The following is a 23,254-nucleotide window of genomic DNA, read 5'->3' on the forward strand; positions in this document are numbered from 1 at the left end:
CAGAAGACCTGGGCTCGATACCTGGCTTGGGAAGATCCCCTGGAGAAGGGAAAGGCTACCCACTCCAGTATTCTGGCATGGAGAATTCCATGGACTGTCTAGTCCTTGGGGTCACAAAGAGTCGGACACGACTGAGTGACTTTCACTTTCAATATTCCAGTATATGTATGTATATACAAATATATATATGTATATCCCTATATATTTTGGATATATCTATCTGTATATTTATAGCTATATATAGATATATATTTACCCCTATATATTATGGATTTGTCTACCCAGCCCTCAATTCCTTGCAATAAATTTCTTATCCTCTGAACCCTACCTGACACACACTGTAACCCAGCTGACATGGAAGTAAGAGACTATGCTTGGTCTTTATTGTAAAACAAATTTTGAAAGAAGTACAATTCTAAGGATTCTTAGCAGAAATAATTAGCATACTGTTTATGTAAGCATTTTTGTTTATGGTGTAGATAGGGAGGGTAGGGAAAGAGATAAAGAATTAAAAAGCACAAAACACTCTGAAATCAAAAGAATTCTGTTGTACTTGCCTGACCAATAAGTACTATAATTTAAAATCATGTTAAGGCATTAAGCAAAAAGGAATGAAATTTTAAGGATGAATTTCAAGCATCAACCAGCATGAGAAAGGTGAAAGCACTTATCATTCTGAGATCTTCATGTTTATTCAACAAATATATTTTGAAGAAGAAATCTTTTAATGAAAGAGCATGTAACTTAATCTGAAGACCTTAGTTCGTATCTACAATATGCCAGTTAGTAGCTATGTGAAATCCTAAACCACTCAAAATCAGTTTTGAACACAGGAGATCTCAAAGATAACTTTTGCTTTATTTATATTATTGGAATTTTTAAAATCATAGTATCACTTTACAAATAACAACTACATGTTTAATGTAATTATTGTATTTCAAATAAAAGTGACATTACATGTTATAAATTATAAAAATAAGTGTTTTCATATAATAAGTAATTTAATCCATCATTTTCCTTATTATGGAAGACTCATAGGCAAAAACCACATGAGTAAACATAAAGAAGAAAGGAGAAAAAATTAAATGAAAAGGCTAAATAAAACAGAGATTAACAGAAACTAAAATTCAATTATTTAAAAACTTATGAAAAACTAGTAAGTATTCAAAAAATTGAAATGGCAATTTCCCATATATACCAAAAACAAGCCAGCCTAAATGACTTTAGAGATAACCTTTTACTAAATCTTTCAAGAAAAGATTAATCTTATCTCATATAGGTTTTTGCAAAGCATAGAACAAGAGAAAAAAACAGACCAACTCACTTATAAGACTAGAATAACCTTAATACCACTTATAGGAGGTGTCAGTAAAGAAAATCACATGTATGACTATAGAGGCAAATATCCTATGTGAAATATTACCTAACTGAATCCAACATTGTATTAAAAATTTTGTTTTCTACAGGTACAGTTTTCCTAGAAATACAAAGATAATTCAATATTAGAAAATCAACCAATGGAATTCATATTAGCAGACTTACAGGAGAAAGCCCACATTTATCTCAATAGCTATAGAAAAAAATCACTGCTAAAGTTTAATCCTGCTTACAATAAAAAGTCTTCAAAACTAAGAAAACTGCTAAAGGCTACTTACCAAGACCTACAGAAAATATACTTGACAGGGAGATTAGAGCAGCATAAACGACTTGATGGACATGAGTTTGAGTGAACTCCGGGAGTTGGTGATGGACAGGGAGGCCTGGCGTGCTGTGATTCATGGGGTCGCAAAGAGTCGGACACGACTGAGCAACTGAACTGAACTGAACTGAACTGAACTGAACACTTAAGGCTAGGAACAAAAAAGAGAATGCCTGCTAATGCTATTCTTGCTCTTTATGGTAGTGGAAGAACTGCCAAATTCTGTGATAAGAAAAAAAGAGCCATTCGGGACTCACAGACTAGGAGTAAAGAAACACGTATATATTTTATGACAATTATATATGATGACTTACATTAAAAATTAAGGAAAGACAGCTATTAAAACTAAAAAGATTAAAACCCTAACATTTCTATATGCAAAATCAATATTTCAAAATTCAGAAGCTTTCCTACAAACATGCAGTAACCAATTAGAAAACAAGAAAGCATGTCAAAGCAACCAAAAGTAAAGAATCTAGTTATTGACTTAACAAAAACTGCATACAACCTTTATGGAAAATTTTTTAAAGAACATTAAAAGAGACCTAAGTAAATGGAGAAATATACAATGTTTATGAAAGCAAAGATTTAACACTATAATGCTGTCAATTCCCTCTAAAATGATCATAATTATAATGCAATTTCAACAAGACTTTAGATGGAATTTGGAACTAATTCTAAATTTACATGGAAGAAGGAAAAGTCCACCAATAGCTAAAACAATTCTCAAAAGAAGAGCGAAGAGAACAAATTCACACTACCTGATATTAACACATACTATACTGAGCTGCACACTACCTGATATTAAGACATACTGTACTGAGTTGAGCTTTCTGTGTTTTCTAGCAGTTTTCACTAGCTATTTATTTTACACGTGGGATGGGGGTTGGGGAGTGAGATCCAAAAGGGAGGGGATATATGCACACATAGAGCTGATTCATTTTATTGTACAACAAAAACATAACATTGTAAAGCAATCATACTCCAATTAAAAGAAAGACATTGGAAAGCTACAATGTTTTAAGTAACTGTTAAAACATGTGATACTATTGCAGGAACAAACAGGAATATAATGAGTACAGACACAAATCTGTATGCCAATTATGCCCATGATCAAATTGTTATCATGAATCACTGGGAGAAGAATGCATTATTTAACAAATAGTACTGATGAATTTGGCTCACTTGAATGAACAAAAATAAAACTTGAATCATTCTTACACACAGAGAAATTCAGACCTAAACACAAAAGGTACAACCAGAACATTACTAGGAGAAGATGTAGGAAAACAGTTCTGTGACTTTGGGGTTACAGAAGAGTTTGTTAACAAGGTGGTAGAAAGCACAGCCTGTAAGGTAAAATGTGATGGATCTATCCACATTAAATGTCAAGATTTCTGTTCAACAAAAGACATCAGCAATGGATGACAATCTGGAAATCTGTTCTTTGCAGTGTATATCATTAACAAAGGACCAATAATTAAAAATTTTAAAGAACTTCTCAAAAGTAACCAGAAAACCCAATAGAAAAGTGGACAAAGAGCAATTCCCTGGTGGTCCAGTGGTTAGGACATTGGGCTTTCACTGCAAAAACAAACAAACAAAGCATATGCAAAAGCACTTCACGAAATGAGAAACCAAAGTGTCTCATGAACATATTCAGACATTTCCAATCTTGTTAGTAATCAAACAATGCAAATTCAAACTATAGTAACACACTGCTTTATGCCCTTCAGATTTACCAAAATCAAATCACTTTATTGTCTATAAGGAGGCAGGGAAACATAATCATCTGATGGGTGTATAAACTTGAGCCGGTCTGGATAATATTTTGGATGTATTTAATCACAAGCATACAAAAAATATTTACAGAAAGCCCACATCCCTCCAAAGGATAAAAAAAAAAGTTCCCAAACACCTTAACTCATACAAGAATGTTTGTGGTAGCATTATATAGAAAGTGAACAGTTAGAAACACAAAAGGCACTCAGCTTCATATTTAACTGGAGTTCATAAGAATGACAGAGAAGAGTTTCCTGCCCTATATGGTAAATCACTTTGAGGACAGGAACCATAGTTTTTATCTTTGTATCCCTGTGCATATGGCTTGAGAAGAGACATACCACAGTTGTTAAACAGACTAGTAGTGAAACAAGTTTTTAAGGAGTTGAAAGAAAAACTTGGTAACATTACATCCATTGTCCTTGGTTAGTCACACAATTTACGGTTAGCTAACAGTGGGGGCGGGAGGAGAAGGGGACGATAGAGAATGAGATGGCTGGATGGCATCACCGACTCGATGGACATGAGTTTGAGTGAACTCCGGGAGTTGGTGATGGACAGGGAGGCCTGGCGTGCTGTGATTCATGGGGTCGCAAAGAGTCGGACACGACTGAGCTACTGAACTGAACTGAACAGGGACTAGAAAATAAGGCCTCATGCCATGATCCAGAACCCCCGTTACATTATTTTCTCTCTTGTTGTCTGGTATGACATTTCACTGAAAAAATAGGGTACATTTTTACTTTTTCTAAAATTCTTTGAAGAGTGCTAGAGAGTTATAAGTCCTATTTATTATAGCTTAAAAAGCATTTGACTAATGATGTTAGAGAACCATTTTTTGAGCTATAAATAAGTTTAGATAAGGATTTTGTGTTCTCAAATTTGTCATCCCCCATGTTTTACCTATTTTTTCCATGTCGATGTATCGTTATTTACTTCATGTTTTTCTTTAAAAGTTTGTTTAAAAAAAAATTAGTTCTGTCCTAAGTAAAAATATTAATGAATGAGATTTGATGTGTTACATTTTACAACATATAATTTAAAACCATAATGTCCTACATACAATTAATTTTATGTAATGTGCTTTATGGGTCTGGATTAGATTATTTCTGAGGTTCCTTCCAAATTAACATTCTGTCATTCTGTGTTAGTTTTTCTACTTCAGCAATTTAGTTGTTCAATAAAGAATGCAATCAACTATATCTTATAACCATAAAGAAGTGCTATGAGGGAACTCCCTGGCAGTCCAGTGGTTAGGACTAAGCGCTTTCACTACTGTGGCCTGGGTTCAATCTCTGGTTGGGGAATTAAGATTCCACAAGTTGTGCAGCACAGCCAGAAAGAAAAGTGCCATATTCTGCTTCTTAAAAATCTAAAATAAACACATTAAAATTTATAAATTCACTACTTCTGTTAGACAGGGAATTATAAAATATTTACAGGGTGTAGAAGTGACTGAAGAGGTATATGGTATGAAAGGAGTTAAGTTATTTTAACAGTTTGGAGAATAGAGAGAAGGAAGAATTAAGACATCCACTCTCTCCTTGCTGAGAAAATTTTACTCTCTTGAGACTTTCTGAAAATTCAAATGAGGTAAGAAAGGGTTGCAAAGAGAAGGGTAACCAGTCATAGAATATAGCTTGAGCAATATATTTGAGAAACGTAAGGTTATAGCATAAAATGTGCAAGGTAGGCAAGAAAAAAGAATTTAATACTCTCACATTTCAGTCAACCAAAATCCAAAACATCATGGTAAATGGTCTTTAGGTAGAGGATCAAAAACAAAAACATCCCTCCCCCAAACAAAACAAAAATCAACCCATCACCCACCAGAAATGATGCTTGTGTTATTTTCATTTGATTCCAATTCCTAATTTTAGCTTACTCTGAAGAATAAGTGCAAAAGTACCAACTATTTCATCTGTAATGTTTTTCAGTAGCAGACACTACTGATAGATGTTAAAAACTAGAAAACATTTTTTATTCAAAATATACTTTTCATTAAAATTTTCAATGTATAATTCATTCAATATTTTTAGCTGCAAAAAAAAAATTTTCCAGGTCATATGTGTTTGCCTATTTAAAACTCAAAATAAACAATAAAGTTATGACAACAAGAATTCCTTTAAAAAAAGAATTTAAAGTCATTCTTTTCAAAATATGTGAAAAAACCCAGTAGATAATACAATATTGCTATTTAGCAATGTGAGAAAATTGTTTCTTTTTACAATAAAGAAATTACTTTTCACAAATGCTTTATTTTAGGTTCAGGGAGTTACTAGTTTAATATCAAGGTTATTAAAGAGGATGAACTTAGTAAGGAAGTCGTGGTGATACTTTAATATGGAAAATCTTTGTATAGAAAATTATTTTTCAAATCATTAGTATAGAGCAAACACCATTAAAATTGTTTTTAAACTTGTAAATTGAGCATGTAATTTCATATAAACATATAAATTACATGTGACAGCTTCAAGCTTTGTGTATATTTTACACCATAAATGTATACATTTCTTTCTCTTAGATTTGAATGTTGTCTTAAGATATTAATTTATGGAAAGCTAAACCAATACAAGGTATATTTAAAATTCATAAACACAATGCCATGAATAGAAATTCTAATATTCTGTATCTTCAGTCATCAGAACTGAAAGTTACAAAAGACTGTATCTTCAAAAATTCAGTTTTAATTTACAGGGATGAGACTGTTAATTGTAGTGTAAAACTGACTAACCAAAATGCTTCTCTGTTGGGATTTACAGTTAATCGTTAACTATTTATTTTCAGTTAAGTAAGTAGTATTGATTATTTTAAGTCAACCTGCTTCCCAGGAGGATTGTGGCTAGTTGATTTTTATTAGCTTTTTCAAATTTATATCACTTATAGTGCTTTTAAGTAATCAGAATCCATTAAAAATTAATCACAGTAGTTTGGGGGATATATTAACCTACTTGTAAAAGGTAGTAAGACTGAGAAAACAAGCTAAGATAAACTGTAAAGTGCCAGGAATTAATTCAATGCTTTGAAAATCAGATTTAAAAATTAGGAATATTGTTAGCTTACTAGGGGGAAAACCCCCAGAAACCTGTATATGCTACACCTGTGACTAATTCAGCAATCACCTAACAAGTTGTGGACCCTGTGAAAAGAAGAAACTGGCTAGTATGTGATGATACATATTCAGGGGAACCTAAGAAAGGCGATTTAAAATGTGAAAACTGGCAGATTTACAAGCAGAAAGAGAGGCTTTTGAATACCACACAATCATTTTCAAATAACACTCATTTCAAGGTGAAGATGAAAAGAAAAAAACAAAAGATCCATCACTACTGTTCACTGCTGGCAATAATTCTTTTGTGTATTCCGTTAATGTATTCTTGAGTCACAAGAATACAGTGGAAATATGTCTTCGAGTAGAAAAAAATCCAGAAGCAGTTAGAAAATTTTCTTTTTAGGTAAGTTTGTTTTTCCAAAGTTCATTAAACTAAAAACATAGACTTGCTACTGCAGCAATTTAATGGTCACTCATAGGCTTATTTGAAAGCTGAGTCAAAGCAAAAAGATTTTATTGGACAAACTGGCAGTAAAATGTGGCCTCAAGCTGCAGATTCATCAAAAAATCACCAAATTATATGGTTCTAAAACTTGGATTTAATGCCTCAAGTTGATCCATTACAATCTCTAATTTGATTACTAATGCCTAATCAAAAATGTAATGCTATAAGATACACAATTAGAAAAAAATAAACCAAGTCATTACTTAAGGTTTGTTTTCTGAAAATCAAATTCCTGAAGCTGAATGGATATTGGAAAATGTATAAAAACCGAATTACCAAGAAGGTAATTCTTGGCTAGGATAAGTAGTCATGAAAAATATCTCAAGGACAAAGCTCAGATTTCTATAACATGGTATAATGGAAACATCACTAGACTGGAAGGACAAAGCTCAGATTTCTATAACATGGTATAATGGAAACATCACTAGACTGGAAGCCAAATAACTTAGATTCCACTCCTGTCTGCTCTAACTGGTTTTGTGACCTTGGCCTAATAATAACCTGTTTCTATAAGAAACATAGAAAACAAGAGGGTGTAGATCAGATGGTTTCTAAGGTTTTCTTCCAATTAAATTACAATTTTACGTCTTCTAAGAAACGTTTTTACCAGACAGCCCTACCTGGAATGTTATAATCAGATGGAATGGTAATTTCTAGGAATACAAGTATGCATATATGACAATAGGGTGGAAATAAAAGCGGTTTTGAAAAACTTATTGCTGTCACTATTTACAAAACAGACTAAACTCCCATGGGTCTCAAGGTGGGAAAACCATAGGTCATAAACCAGTCTTTTCAACTATATTAATATTCCTGAGTGACAATAGTTTGTTAGCAGCAGTGTTTATCGTATTTGAGGCCAATGATGCACAAAGTACCATCTTCCTGATACTATTTAAGAAGCTGTTACTGAATTGTGGTGGTTGTGTCCTCAGTCTCCCCAGTTCACATGTTGAAGTAATCGAATACGACCTTATTTGGGGATAGTGTCTTTATTAGGTTAAAATGAGCTTGGCAAGGTAGGCCTAAATCCAATGACTGCTTGATTCCTTGTAAAAGGGAGACAGACTTGGACACAGGGAGACCATGTGAACATGAAGATGACCACATAAAGTCAAGGAGAGTAGCCGAGAACAGATTCTTCCTTTACAGCTCTTGGAAGGAACCAACTATGCTAACATTTCAATTTTGAATTTCTAGCCTCTACAACTGTGAGACAATAAACTTCTACTTTTTAAGCCACTCAGTTTGCGATCATTTGTTATGGCAGCCACAGAAAATACAGACGCTAAGATTGATTTACCATTATCAGAAGTAATTTATACCTTCTCATAATAGCAACCCCAACCTCTCATACCTTCCTATTTCTATTTTAATACTTCAGTGGGTTTTCTCAGAAAACAAATGATTTGGTATCAGAAGTTCAGGCATGACTTTGCAGTTGCATAACTGAAAATGAAATATGAACAGATTATAAATGACCTGTTTCATTTATAAATGAGTTATGAAATGTTCCTTCATTGTTTAACCCCTTATCAGTTCCTCCCCATCTAAGCTTATTTAGCACATAGATAGGGACTAAAATAGGATTACAAAAAAAAAAGGATTGCCAAGAAAATCAGATCTTTCCTTCTTACCAAAACACAGGCTCCGGATGTCACTGAAAGACTCACAGATGCAGAGTTCAATGACTGTTTTGGGAACAGGAACTACTGGGGAATGCAAAAGCAGGGTCTGCATCGTGTTAACGGGACTATCAGTGGACTTAACTGTGCATTATGTTGCACTTTAGCTCTGGAAGTGCAGTACTTTAATGACTTCATTCATGAAAGATTGATCTTGTTTTGAGTTTAAAGAAGAAAAAAGTTTGTAACACCTGTATTTATGGAAGGAAAACTAGTTTCTTTAGCGAATGTTTCCTATCAACTCATAAAATCAGAGCACATGCAAGAAACACGATGACAGTCACCAAAAGTGGTTAAAACTATGAATGCATTGAAAATACCACATTTAGGATACAACTATATACTGAAAAGGCAGCAATGCCAGGAAAATTGGCAATTAAAAAGATCTTGTTAAAGACAATTCTCACAAGTTGTGTTTAAAATCATCCATTTTAACATTTTCAAAATAGTTGAATTTATTATTTCACATCAACATTATGGAAGTTAAAGAGAACAATCAAGTTGTTTCATGGACTGGAAGGTGACTTATTAATTCCCTTTCATTTCCAAACCTCATTAAGCAGTCACTACATTTATGAGGTAAATCAGCCGAATGCTTGAAATCTAGATGAATTTTAAGATCTTCAATCTGTCCTGTTGAATATTCACAGTACTGACATAAATAAATCCCTTCAGATAAATGTGAATTTAAATGTTTGCAATATTCTAGCATACTTGAGAAGCCTTTTCCACAGTCATCACAAACATGAGGAAAAATTTTAGTATGTTCAATAGCAACATGTCTGTTAACATTTGTATGAAGTCTACTCCGAAACCCACATACTTGACAAACAAAGAAGTTTTTACATTTGTCAAATGTGATTTTGCTTAAGAGGCTATACTGTCCATGTTCTCCATTGTTATACTTATCACTTAACTCTATTAATTTACATGCATGCTCATTTACCACATGGCTATGCAAGTCTTCTGGATCATTTGTTTCATGTTCACAGAACTGACACAAGTACTGTTCATCACAGCTGTGCTCCTGGAAATGTAGGTAGAGTTCACTGCTTGAGGAGAACTGTACGTCACATTGCTCACACCAATAAAGGTGATCACTAAAATGGGTGTCTGCAATGTGCTGGCTGAGGTTCTCAAAAATTACGGTCTTATAATCACAGTATTTACATATGTAGGGGTCCTCTTCATGGAGTTTGGCATGTTCGATCAGAAGCATGTTGGTAGAGAAACTCTCTTTGCATACTCGACACACGTTTGAATCAGTACGCTTGTGCTTCAAGATCATATGCTGCTTTAAATCAGAAAAATATTTGCTGTTGAACTCACAAAGTTCACATTTATAGAGGCCACTGCTATTAGCTCTCAGTAAAGGCCATTTCTGCTGGGCAGTCACATTCAAAGCTTGGCTCTTGTCAACAATTTTGCAAAGTTTAGCTGGTGGCTCTTCATCAGTTTGGTCTTGGAGACTCTCAGAGGAGTTGTTTTCTGTCTCTATATCATAGTCTTCAGAAATTGCATGCACTTCTGCGGCAATTGGAACATCTTCAGCAGTGTGAACTTCTATGGGGCTCTCCTCTTGCGCTTGCTGGTGGACTGATTCAGGGGAGTCACAGTCTTCATCACAAATTTCAATATCAGCAGATTTTTCTGAAAAACAAAGCAAGACTATTATTATTATTACTAAATAAGACCTATTAAATAAGTAATTGGCAAAAAGAAGTTCATTTTATTATTTTTTTCACTGAACTATACAAACTGTGCAGATGCTATTAGTTTCTCTTACCTGTAGGTAAAGCAGTGTGGTCTAGAATTCTAAGTACAGGACTGGGAACCAAGTAGTTTTGATTTCTGTTTCTGGCTTTGATTCCATCTGTAAATTTTGGCAATTCATTTGATGTCTCTGTATCAGAATCATCATCTGTAAAAAAAAATTTGGAAAAATACTTATTATTTATATCGATCAAAACATTAAACATTACATGGACAAACTGAAATGCCAGTCACTAGAGAAAACTGGGCTTCAACATCATGTCTTTTTAAAAAAGACTTTATTTTTCAGAAGTTTCAAATTTACAGAAAAAAATAAGAAGGTAATACAGAGAATTCCCACATATCCCGCATTCAGTTTCTCCGTTGTTAACATCTTACATTGTGTGTTGTAACAGTGACCAAATGCTGGTAAGCGATCATTAACTGAAGTCCATACTTCACCCAGACTTCCTTAGTCTTTATCTCTTTTTTCTGTTCCAAGGTCCCATCCAGGATACATAACATTTATTTGTCATATCTCTAGGCTACAGCTAGCTGTGGCAGTTTCTCAGACTTCCCTTGCTTTTGATGACCATGACAGCCCTAAGGAGACTGGTCAGGTATTTTGCAGGATGCCCCACAATGAACTTTGCTTTTTCATGATTAGACTGGGATGGCTCAGACAGTAAAGCATCTGCCCAAAATGCGGGAGACCCAGGCTCGATCCCTGGGTTGGGAAGATCCCCTGGAGAAGGAAATGGCAACCCACTCCAGTACTCTTGCCTAGAAAATTCCATGGATGGAGGGGCCTGGTGGGCTACAGTCCATGGGGTTGCAAAGAGTCGGACACGACTGAGAGACTTCCCTTTCCCTTATGGATTATTGGAAGGTAAACACAGAGGCAAACTGCCTTGTTTTAAAAATCACATCATATAGAGGTATAAACTATTAACACTATTACGACTGCTGACACTGAACTTGATAACCTGGGGCTTTATCAGATTTCTCCACTGTAAAGTCACCTTTTACTTTCCATACTCTACAATTTGGAATTAAGTTACTGAGTGCAGTCCATACTTTAGGAGTGGAAAGTTATGCTTCACCTCCTTGAGGGAGGATTAGCTATGTAAATAATCTGGAGTTCTTCTGTACAGATTTGTTTCTTCTCCTTTATTTATTTATTCTATCATTTATTTATATCAGTACAGACTTATGGATATTTACTTTATACTTTGGGTTATAGTTCAATTTCTCCCCCTCTCAAACTGTTTCAGCTTTGGCTACTGGGAGCTCTTTAGTTGGCTCCTTATACTCCTTCGGTATACTTGTATTGAATGACTCTATATGTTGAGTACTTTCTCATTTTCTGGCACAACAAAATGGTCTAGGCTCATCTTTTAGGTTTCCTGCTCCAGAGCTAGAATCAGCCATTTCTCCAAGACGCCCTTGTTCTTTTTATTGGAAAATGGTATTAGAAACCAAGATCAGGGCACTAGATGTGCTCATTGCTACTGGGAGGTCATTTCTGTTAGACTCTCAGTTAACAGAGCAAAAAATATGTGCATGTGCACTACTACAAATATACTGACATCCCATAAATGTTTCCGTATGTAACTGCTTGTGCCTATATTAAGCCAAATGAGTTCACACTGATGTCTCTGACTGAATGTTCTTTAAGGGCCACATCCTTCACCTTGTGTTCGTTCCTTCCATTAGCCCTCCAAACTGAAATGTATAGCTGAGCAGAAGAACTGTGTGTAACACTGTTCTTTTTGTGTGTTTTTTTTTTTCCACTCTACATGGCACTTAGGATCTTAGTTCTCTAACCAGGATTAAACCTGCACCCCCTGCAGTGGAAGAACGGAGTCTTAACTAATGGATCATCAGGGAACTCCCTGAAATACCACTATTCTTAACTTTTCATCATAAATACTCAAAACTCTGGGTCACTCCTGCTTTGCCACCAATTCCTAGCTGACTAAAACTGATAGAGGAAGATGTGTTTTTGATGTACATGTTTGAAATAATGTTAAAAATTAAAATTCACTTACCCAAAAGTCTTGTTTTCTTAAAACAAGTTTAGATACGTGCTCATTTTGAAATCATCACTTTCACCCACATTTTCAAATAGGAAATGAAAAATTATAAAGCAATTTGAATGAAAATATTTTGGAAAATTTAAATATACCTTTGTTGTCAAAATATTTTAAGTCTGGTTGTCTCATAGAACAAACACTGTAACAATGATCAGAAAAAATTCCATTGAATCCATCTGCAATTCTGCTTATTCCAGAGGAATCTGAACATAAAACAAAATTAAAAAATTTTCAAGCACCCCGAACACATAAACATCTAAAGACAGCCATCTCTTTATCCAAAATAAATAAATTTTCATAGTATTGGTAATAAGGTGTTACTATTTCCCTCAATTCTGAAGGCTTTCATAATTCAGATACTGACTTTGAACTTTGAAAGAACCATAAATTATACAATTTAAAATATAATACTTTGAAACACACTAAGATACAATTCCCATGGTCAAGAGTCCCACAAAGTATGAATACGCAAAAAATGTGTTAATTGCAAAAAACAATGAATTAACTACCAAGCAGATCTGCCATGTACTGCAGAGAAAGCATAATATACAGAGGAAGGTCCGAGGACCAATTAGGGCTTCTGAAGACAGTCATTTCAACTCTTGCCTAGGAAGGGGCAGTTAGGTAGACCAGGTTTAATTTCCTCAGATATGAAAAACAAGTAGGCTGGCTTGGTTAACAGGTATACCTGAGACTGCCCCAAGTATACATGTGCATAGCATTAGTTACAAATGGTCAAGACCTCTTATTTGCCAAGATAGTAGAGCCAATCTCAAAGAAAGGATCTAAAATTACACAATCAAAATGAAACTTACAACGTTTCTGAAAATAATGTACAGGATAAAGTTTTTTTCCAATGATGCAAAATATCTTCCATCAAGGTTATTATTAAGACTTAAGCACAAGCTTGGGAAACACAGGCAAATCTCAATTATGTTATTTAAGTATGTAACTTGGATATCTAATCTTAAATATCTATAAACTATGAAGTTGTGAGGATTAAAATAAATGTCTGTGAAATATTGATGTATGCCTAGCACACAGCAAACACAGAAATATATCTTCAGAGAATTTACTTAAAGTTTCCTCTTACCTAAAAGTTGACCCAGATATTTAACTCTAATCAGATCATTTATGAGAAAATGGATGGAAACACAATTGCATGGGAATTAAACATGGCCTAACTTTTAAATAATTTAATCATACACTGACCTGAATAACGAGAAGGATGTAAAGTCTTCCTTTTCCTTTTTTTAGGATATTCATTCATATCTTTTTAATCTAAAAAATGGAAAAATTTAACAAATACATCACAAATAACAAGTGTTAATATTGTTATGCAAATTTATTCTAATAAAAAAATTGGCTGGGGATAGAAAATATGTGCATCACAAAAAAATTGACTTCATGAGAGAAATGTTAAACAATCCTGCTTGTATTTTGGATTTACTTTTCTGATCAAGTTTAAAGGCAAGACACTGAGTTCTGTTTTCTTTCTTCCTGAGGTACAGAACTTTTCAAATGTTCATGTAATTGTGAAAACTGAATAATTACATAAGCCTTATGCTTATTTTTTATAAAAGAAAAATTGTACCTATGGCACCAAATTAAGAGTTTTATAGGTACATTTCTTACAGAACTTTTGGGAACATTTTGACAGTTTTGAAGCCACAGTTCAGTTCAGTTGCTCAGTCGTTTCTGACTCTCTGTGACCCCAAGAACTGCAGCACGCCAGGCCTCCCTGTCCACCACCAACTCCCGGAGTTTACCCAAACCATGTCCATCGAGTTGGTGATGCCATCTAACCATCTCATCCTCTGTCGTCCCCTTCTCCTCCTGCCCTCAATCTTTCCCAGCATCAGGGTCTTTTCCAATGAGTCAGCTCTTTGCATCAAGTGGCCAAAGTATTGTAGTTTCAGCTTCAACATCAGTCCTACCAATGAACACCCAGGACTGGTCTCCTTTAGGATGGACTGGCTGGATCTCCTTGCAGTCCAAGGGACTCTCAAGAGTCTTCTCCAACACCACAGTTCAGAAGTATCAATTCTTTGGCACTCAGCTTTCTTTATAGTCGAACTCTCACATCCATACAGGTCCACTGGATAAACCATAACCTTGACTAGACGGACATTTGTTGGCAAAGTAATGTCTCTGCTTTTTAATATGCTGTCTAGGTTGGTCATAACTTTCCTTCCAAGGAGTAAGAGTCTTTCAATTTCATGGCTGCAATCACCATCTGCAGTGATTTTGGAGTCCAGAAAAATAGTCAGCCACTGTTTCCCCATCTATATGCCATGAAGTGATGGGACCAGATGCCATGATCTTTGTTTACTGAATGTTGAGCTTTAAGCCGACTTTTTCACTCTCCTCTTTCACTTTCAACAAGAGGCTCTTTAGTTCTTCACTTTATGCCATAAGGATGGTGTCATCTGCATATCTGAGGTTATTGATATTTCTCCCAGCAATCTTGATTCCACCTTGTGCTTCCTCCAGCCCAGTGTTCCTCATGATGTACTCTGCATATAAGTTAAATAAGCAGGGTGACAATATACAGCCTTGATGTACTCCTTTTCCTATTTGGAACCAGTCTGTTGTTCCATGTCCAGTTCTAACTGTTGCTTCCTGACCTGCATACAGGTTTCTCAAGAGGCAGGTCAGGTGGTCTGGTATGTCCATCTCTTTCAGAATGTTCCACAGTTTATTGTGATCCACACAGTCAAAGGTTTTGGCATAGTCAATAAAGCAAAAATAGATGTTTTTCTGGAACTCTCTTGCTTTTTCGATGATCAAATTTCGATGGCAATTTGATCTCTGGTGCCTCTGCCTTTTCTAAAACCAGCTTGAACATCTGGAAGTTCATGGTTCATGTATTGCTGAAGCCTGGCTTGGAGAATTTTGAGTATGACTTTACTAGCGTGTGAGATGAGTGCAACTGTGCAGTAGTTTGAGCATTCTCTGGCATTGCCTTTCTTTGGGATTGGAATGAAAACTGACCTTTTTCAGTCCTGTGGTCACTGCTGAGTTTTCCAAATTTGCTGGCATATTGAGTGCAGCCCTTTCACAGCATCATCTTTTAGGATTTGAAATAGCTCAACTGGAATTCCACCACCTCCACTAGCTTTGTTCATAGTGATGCTTTCTAAGGCCCACTTGACTTCACATTCCAGGATGTCTGGCTCTAGGTAAGTGATCACACCATCGTGATTATCTTCGTCGTTAAGATCTTTTTTGTACAGTTCTTCTGTGTATTCTTGCCACCTCTTCTTAATATCTTCTGCTTCTGTAAGGTCCCTATCATTTCTGTCCTTTCTTGTGCCCATCTTTGCATGAAATGTTCCCTTGGTATCTCTAATTTTCCTAAAGAGATCTCTAGTCTTTCCCATTCTACTGTTTTCCTCTATTTCTTTGCATTGATCACTGAGGAAGGCTTTCTTACCTTTCCTTGCTATTCTTTGGTACTCTGCATTCAAATGGTATATCTTTACGTTTCTCCTTTGCTTTTCGCTTCCCTTCTATTCACAGCTATTTGTAAGGCCTCCTCAGACAGCCATTTGCATTTTTGCATTTCTTTTTCTTGGGTATAGTCTTGATTCCTGTCTCCTGTACAATGCCACGAACCTCTATCTATAGTTCATCAGGCACTCTGTCAGATCTACTCCCTTAAATCTATTTCTCACTTCCATTGTATAGTCCTAAGGGATTTGATGTGGTGATACCTGAATGGTCTAGTGGTTTTCCCTACTTTCTTCAATTTCAGTCTGAATTTGGCAATAAGGAGTTCATGATCTGAGCCACAGTCAGCTCCCGGTCTTGTTTTTGCTGACTGTATAGAGCTTCTCCATCTTTGGCTGCAAAGAATATAATCAATCTGATTTCGGTGTTGACCATCTGGTTATGTCCACATGTAGAGTCTTCTCTTGTGTTGTTGGAAAAGGGTGTTTGCTATGACCAGTGCATTCTCTTGGCAGAACTCTGTTAGCCTTTGCCCTGCTTCATTCTGTACTCCAAGGCCAAATATGCAGGTGTTTCTTGACTTCCTACTTTTGCATTCCAGTCCCCTAAAATGAAAAGAACATCTTTTTTCAGTGTTCGTTCTAGAAGGTCTTCACAGAACTGCTCAACTTTAGCTTCTTCAGCATTACTGGTTGGGGCATAGAACTGAATTACTGTGATATTGAATGGTTTGCCTTGGAAACAAACAGAGATCATTCTGTCATTTTCCAGATTGCATCCAAGTACTGCATTTCAGACTCCTGTTGACCACGATGGCTACTCCATTTCTTCTAATGGATTCCTGCCCACAGTAGTAGATATAATGGTCAGTTCAGTTCAGTTCAGTTCAGTCGCTCAGTAGTGTCCGACTCTCCGCGACCCCATGAATCACAGCACGCCAGGCCTCCCTGTCCATCACCAACTCCCGGAGTTCACTCAAACTCATGTCCATCGAGTCGGTGATGCCATCCAGCCATCTCATTCTCTGTCGTCCCCTTCTCCTCCCGCCCCCAACCTTTCCCAGCATCAGAGTCTTTTCCAGTGAGTCAACTCGTCGCATGAGGTGGCCAAAGTATTGCAGTTTCAGCTTTAGCATCAGTCCCTCCAATGAACATCCAGGATTGATCTCCTCTAGAATGGACTGGTTGGATCTCCTTGCAGTATAAGGGACTCTCAAGAGTCTTCTCCAACACCACAGTTCAAAAGCATCGATTCTTCGGCGATCAGCCTTCTTCACAGTCCAACTCTCACATCCATACATGACCACGGGAAAAACCATTGCCTTGACTAGACGGACCTTGGTTGGCAAAGTAATGTCTCTGCTTTTTAATATACTATCAAGGTTGGTCATAACTTTCCTTCCAAGGAGCAAGCGTCTTTTAATTTCATGGCTGCAATCAGCATCTGCAGTGATTTTGGAGCCCAAAAAAACGAAGTCTGACACTGTTTCCACTGTTTTTCCATCTATTTCCCATGAAGTGACGGGACCAGATGCCATGATCTTTGTTTTCTGAATGTTGAGCTTCAAGCCAACCTTTTCACTCTCCTCTTTCACTTTCATCAAGAGGCTTTTGAGTTCCTCTTCACTTTCTGCCATAAGGGTAGTGTCATCTGCATATCTGAGGTTATTGATATTTCTCCCGGCAATCTTGATTCCAGCTTGTGCTTCTTCCAGCCCAGCGTTCCTCATGATGTACTCTGCATATAAGTTAAATAAGCAAGGTGACAATATACAACCTTGACGTACACCTTTTCCTATTTGGAACCAGTCTGTTGTTCCATGTCCAGTTCTAACAGTTGCTTCCTGACCTGCATACAGGTTTCTCAAGAGGCAGGTCAGGTGGTCTGGGATTCCCATCTCTTTCAGAATGTTCCACAGTTTATTGTGATCCACACAGTCAAAGGCTTTGGCATAGTCAATAAAGCAGAAATAGATATAATGGTCATCTGAGTTAAATTCACCCATTCCAGTCCATCTCAGTTCACTGATTCCTAGAATGTTGACGTTCACTCTTGCCATCTCCTGTTTGACCACTTCCAATTTGCCTTGAGTCATGGACCTAACGTTCCAGGTTCCTATGAAATATTGCTCTTCACAGCATCGAACCTTGCTTCTATCACCAGTCCCATCCACAACTGGGTGTTGTTTTGGCTTTGGCTGCATCCCTTCATTCTTTCTGGAGTTATTTCTCCACTGATCACCAGTAGCATATTGGGCACCTACCAACCTGGGGAGTTCATCTCTCAGTGTCCTATCTTTTTGCCTTTTCAGGGTGTTCATGGGGTTCTCAAGGCAAGAATACTGAAGCCACACACCCCCTTAAAAAAATACTGTCACAAATTTGTATTAATCCTCTGGCATCAGAGGGGAAAAAAAAAACACCCTCATCATTCAGAGGCTCAGAATATAATTTTCAAGAAAAAACCCTTTTCTTACTCATGAGGTCACATTCAACATTCTATTGAGAACAAAACAGATGTGGCAGCTATTGAATAAATATCCATAGACTGTTATCAAATTGACTAACAAGTTTTATTACATCCCACTTACTTGGTGTAATTCTTAATACTGGAGTGAGGAAAATTGAATTACAGGGAAGTTGTCACAGACGGCGAAATATGCCTGTAGGAAAAATAGGACAAGAGTCTTATGAGCAAAAATGTATTTCATTTCTAAGACTCAAGGAACTGGATATTAGTTAACTGGAAAGCTATACAGAATAAACTCAAGTACAATATTCTTTTGAATACATACTGTATTAAGTACTAAAACTTGTATAAATTGATAAATATGTGACTATATGTAAATATGTGTCATATTTCTTTGAAGTGAACTTACCTTCTACAAGTTATCTTAACACCAAAAAAGGAACATAAATAAATACACAGGAATATAAATCTCATTAATTTATTTGTGTGTGCTCAGTTGAGTCCAACCTCTTGAAACCCCATGGACTGTAGCCTGTCAGGGTGCTCTGTCCATGGGATTCTCCAGGCAAGAATACTGGAATGGATTGCAATTTCCTACTCCAGGGGATTGAACCTCCTTCTCCTGCCATTAATTTATTCAGTCACAATGAAAGCCAATGCAACGAAAGCTGACAAATTAGTACAGGCTTTTTTTTTTCCTCTCCCTCTTTTTTGGCTGCACTGGGGTGGCCTGTGGGATCTTAATTCCATGACCAAGGATAGAACATGTGCCCTCTGCTGTGGAAGCACGGAGTTCTAATCACTGGACCACCAGGGAATTCCCAAATTACAGATTTTAAACTGTTTAAATCCTCTTTGGGAAAGGTTGGGGGCGGAAGGAGAAGGGGACGACGGAGAATGAGATGGCTGGATGGCATCACCGACTCTGTGGACATGAGTTTGAGTGTACTCTGGGAGTTGGTGATGGACAGGGAGGCCTGGCGTGCTGTGATTCATGGGGTCGCGGAGAGTCGGACACGACTGAGCGACTGATCTGATCTGATCTGATAGATTATTTAATAGAAGAATAATAATGATCATTTATTGGGCACCAATTATGTACCAGACTGTGAACTTCTTAATTTAAACCTATGATTAGAAAAATCTATAACACGCTCTCCAAATCACTATTATCTACCCGTTGCTACTGATAAAGAGGGCTTACCAAGTGGCTCAGTGGTAAAGAATCTGCCTGCACTGTAGAAGATGCAGGAGATACAGGTTGGGACCCTGGGTCAGGAAGATCCCCTGGAAAAGGAAATGGCAACACACTTCAGTATTCTTGCCTGGAAAATCCCATGGACAAAGGAACCATCGCAGAGTCTGACACAACATAATGGCTAAACAACAAGTGATAAGGAAATTGAGGCATAAACTTAAGTCTGGGGAATAGTAAATAAGTGACAGGGTTGAACAGAAATCTAACTTGAACATAAGATTTTCAAGTCTATGTTTTTAATCTCTTTTATTTATAGAAATAGAGATAAAGTGATTAGTCCAACAGAAGTAATAGTGTTAGAATCAGAACTCTTCTCCATTTCAGATTAGCGTTCTTTCTACTATAGCAGTGGGAAAATAAGGAATGTCAGAGAATAAAATGCATTGTAAAGTTTTTTCTGTGAACTTATAAGCTTCTTTTCTTATCACCAAGGTGATACAGGTACATAGTAGGTAGAACTTGGCATTGTTATTTCTCATCTCAGTTCTGGCAGTAGGGAACTTGAAGTGCACATACTATTTTTGCTGCTTTATTAAGTGCTAGGTATATCAATACTGGGCTTCCTAGGTGGTTCAGTGGTAAAGAACCCGCCTCCCAATGCAAGAGACTCAGGTTTGATCCCTGGGTTGGGAAGAGCCCCTGAAGAAGGAAACAGCTACCCACTCCAGAATTCCTGCTTGGGAAATCCCGTGAACAGAGGAGAATGGTGGGAAATACACAGTCCATGGGGTCCCAAGAGTCGGACACGACTTACCTACTAAAGAGTAATAAATTATCAACACTATACATAATGTAATCATACACATAAAGTGCTGCTGAATTTACTGCAAATTTTCTTTATTTGATTTTCACAACAATCCTGTGAGGTAGATAGAAAGGCTACTATCAAATCTACTCCAATTTTACTGAGGAGGAAACAAATTCATTGAAAGTGAAGTCAACTTAGTAGAAAAGCCAGCAGTGAAAAAGTGTGTCTTCTGACTTCTGGGTTTACAATTGTGTGATTAAATCTTCATTTCTAATCACTGTCACCAGCAAGTTACATCTTGCTTCCAGTCCTTAGTCAGCCACCAATTGGGAGGAGGGTGAGGGAATCACTCAAAGAAACTGACAACCATGATATTTGCAGAAATGGTGTCAACATATATAATGCCTCATCTAACAACGCAAATTACCATTCCCTGAGCTCATCCCATCAAGTGCATTAAAAAAAAAAGCTGTTTTCATATTTATGTAATAAACTAAAATCTTAAGACTTATTTCTAATACTTCTTTTGTACAGAATTTATACAGCTGAAAGCTTTATACTTCATGTTCTAAATGTTTTACAAGTATCAGAGGGAACACTGAAAACTGTCAGCCGAGCATTTTAAACACTTCAAACTCTTTCAAAAAAGCAAGGAAACCAAGCATGGCATTAGAATTAATGTTGCAAGCTGGCTTGGATTCAGACTGTCAGGTGAAAAGAACAGGATTACCTTGATCAGGAAATGTTTGGCTCCTACCTAGGGCTGAACAATATCCAAAAGCTTACCGGACCTCCTTTAAGCAAGATGGTAAAATGCCCACAAGACCAAAAATGCTAACCACCCTTCATTTCAGCAAATGTTTTTATGTGCCTTTTGTGTGTATAACTGCCCTGATGAACTCTGGCTTTTTATCTAAGGATGTCATACACACATTTGCTCACTAGTCCTCCTCTTTTAATGGGAAGATTCTGAACATGCAATTTTTCACTCAAGTCCTGTTCACACATACTTTAAAATTACAAAAAGCTAACCATGCCATCCAAAACACTCACTAAAAAAAAAAAGCAACTTAGAAGACACTTGTCATCATCTTTCCAACTGTTACTTTTTCAACGATAAGAACGTCTAAGTACAAAACACAGTACAGATTGGCAGACTCCTATCGGCAGTCAGCACTTGTATCAAAGAGTTCAACCTTTTTAAGACCTTTCACGCAAGGTAAATATATACAAGACAAGCATTTACAATAAAAAGCTGGTTTTATACTAAACAGTTTTAGAAGCATGTTCTTCCCCAGCCTCATTTTGAAACAAGTATATATTTTGCAGATTTTGAAAGAAATGAAAACACAAAAACGCTGCAGGAAACTTGAACTAGAACCCACCACACGTCCCATTTATTGTCAGTCTTGGCTTTATCTCTTTGCTTAGAGATAAACTGCCTCAAATCACTCTTGTCCCTAGGCTGCACTGAAAAGACCAAAATGAGTTAGAAGTACCCGAATAATTGCCTTAGACTATACTGGCTGGGGACTTAAGAGCCTGAAGGTTGCGACTTCCGGCGCGGGCAAAGGATGCGCCGCCGGAGGGTCACCGCGCCAGCCGGCAGGGCCCGAGGGCCAGCGTGGCACGGATGGGGGCCCCGGGCCCAGCGAGGCCGCGCAGGAGCCACCGGGACCCGGCTTCTCCACCCGCGCGCCACGTACTGGCCCCATCCGGGCCCGGGGACCAGTCAGGAGTCCCACGTCCCGACCCCAAAGGCACCCTTCGGAAAAACAGCAGCGGGGGAGCGAGGCCAGCCGGGGCCAAGGTGCCCTCCGCAAGGGTGGAACTGCCTCCGGGATGGGGGAGGGGCGCGCCTTCCCGCCGGAAAACGAAGGCAGGCTTTCAGTTTTAAAGGCGCCATCCGGTCTTCCCGGCTCCCGCGGGAAGCTGCACCCGCGCGCCCGCGGCCCTTGCAGCAGTGCGGCACCCGGGCCGCTCCGCCCTCACACTCACCGGTCCCCGCGGCCCGCCCGGCCAACCCAGGCGCAGCTGCGAGGCGGCGGCCGAGACGCCCGAGCGCGGGCGGAGGGGCAGCGCAGCCCTGCCCGCAGGCGCGCGGCGGCGGGCGGTGGCCCTCGAGCTCCCCGGCGCTCGGCCGGGCCGGCCCCACTCCCTCCCCGCGTGCCCTCCGCCCGGCCTGCGAGGCCCGGGGCCCAGGCTCCGCGGCCGCACTCACCGCCGCGCTCCGCGCCTGCGCCGCACGCCTCAGGGGCCCGCCGGCAGGGCGGGGAGGTGACGAGGTGAGCGTAGGGGCAGGGGAGCGAGCGGCTCGGCCGCGCCTCGCTCCGGGGCTAGGCGGGAGCACCGGCCTCCAGCCCCAGGGGTGGCCCGGCGGCCAGCGCCCCCTGCTGGCACCGCCGCGCCTTCGCGGGTGCCTTCCGGGAGGGGGACCGCGCGTCCCGGAAAGAGCCGGTGATTCCACCCTCGAGAATTGCTTCCAGTGAGGCTGCCGGGGAACTCCCTCCACCACCACCGCCCCGCTCTCCCTCCCGCCCAGAGGAAGTGGGAGCAGCGGCGCGCGCCAGACGCCCTTTTCCCACCAAGTTCCTCCATGGGGACAGGCGAGAATGGTCACGGTCGGGTTAGGGAAGGCATGTGGCATTTCAAACCGCAAAGAGTGGAATGCCGCCTGTTGGGGCCGATAAGGGCAGCCGTCCACAGTGCAGGGCGGGGGGTGGGGTTGCGGATTTAAAAGATCGCGGGTCATTCT

At 38.5% G+C, this 23,254-nt stretch overlaps 1 protein-coding gene across 6 annotated transcripts; it reads right to left on the reverse strand.

The window, feature by feature from the left end:
• Positions 1–883: 883 nt before the first annotated feature.
• Positions 884–22,946, reverse strand: ZNF639 (zinc finger protein 639). Of its 6 annotated transcripts, none has more exons than XM_088838940.1 (7): positions 22,721–22,946; positions 19,698–19,780; positions 18,615–18,686; positions 13,784–13,852; positions 12,664–12,774; positions 10,510–10,644; positions 884–10,373 (listed from the first exon to the last, which is right to left on the reverse strand). In XM_088838940.1, exons 4-7 carry the CDS (start codon positions 13,839–13,841, stop codon positions 9,220–9,222), a joined length of 1,458 nt encoding a protein of 485 aa, XP_088695066.1. In that variant the 5' UTR covers positions 13,842–13,852; positions 18,615–18,686; positions 19,698–19,780; positions 22,721–22,946; the 3' UTR covers positions 884–9,219. The 6 variants fall into 6 exon arrangements, with proteins under 6 accessions (XP_088695066.1, XP_088695075.1, XP_088695084.1 ...); XM_088838949.1 differs by lacking the exon at positions 22,721–22,946 and adding an exon at positions 22,498–22,714; XM_088838958.1 differs by lacking the exon at positions 19,698–19,780.
• Positions 22,947–23,254: the final 308 nt, after the last annotated feature.

Source organism: Moschus berezovskii, chromosome 1 (assembly GCF_049115385.1).
Source record: "Moschus berezovskii isolate FMDL1 chromosome 1, NW_MosBer_1.0, whole genome shotgun sequence".
NCBI classification, from domain to species: Eukaryota; Metazoa; Chordata; class Mammalia; order Artiodactyla; family Moschidae; genus Moschus; species Moschus berezovskii.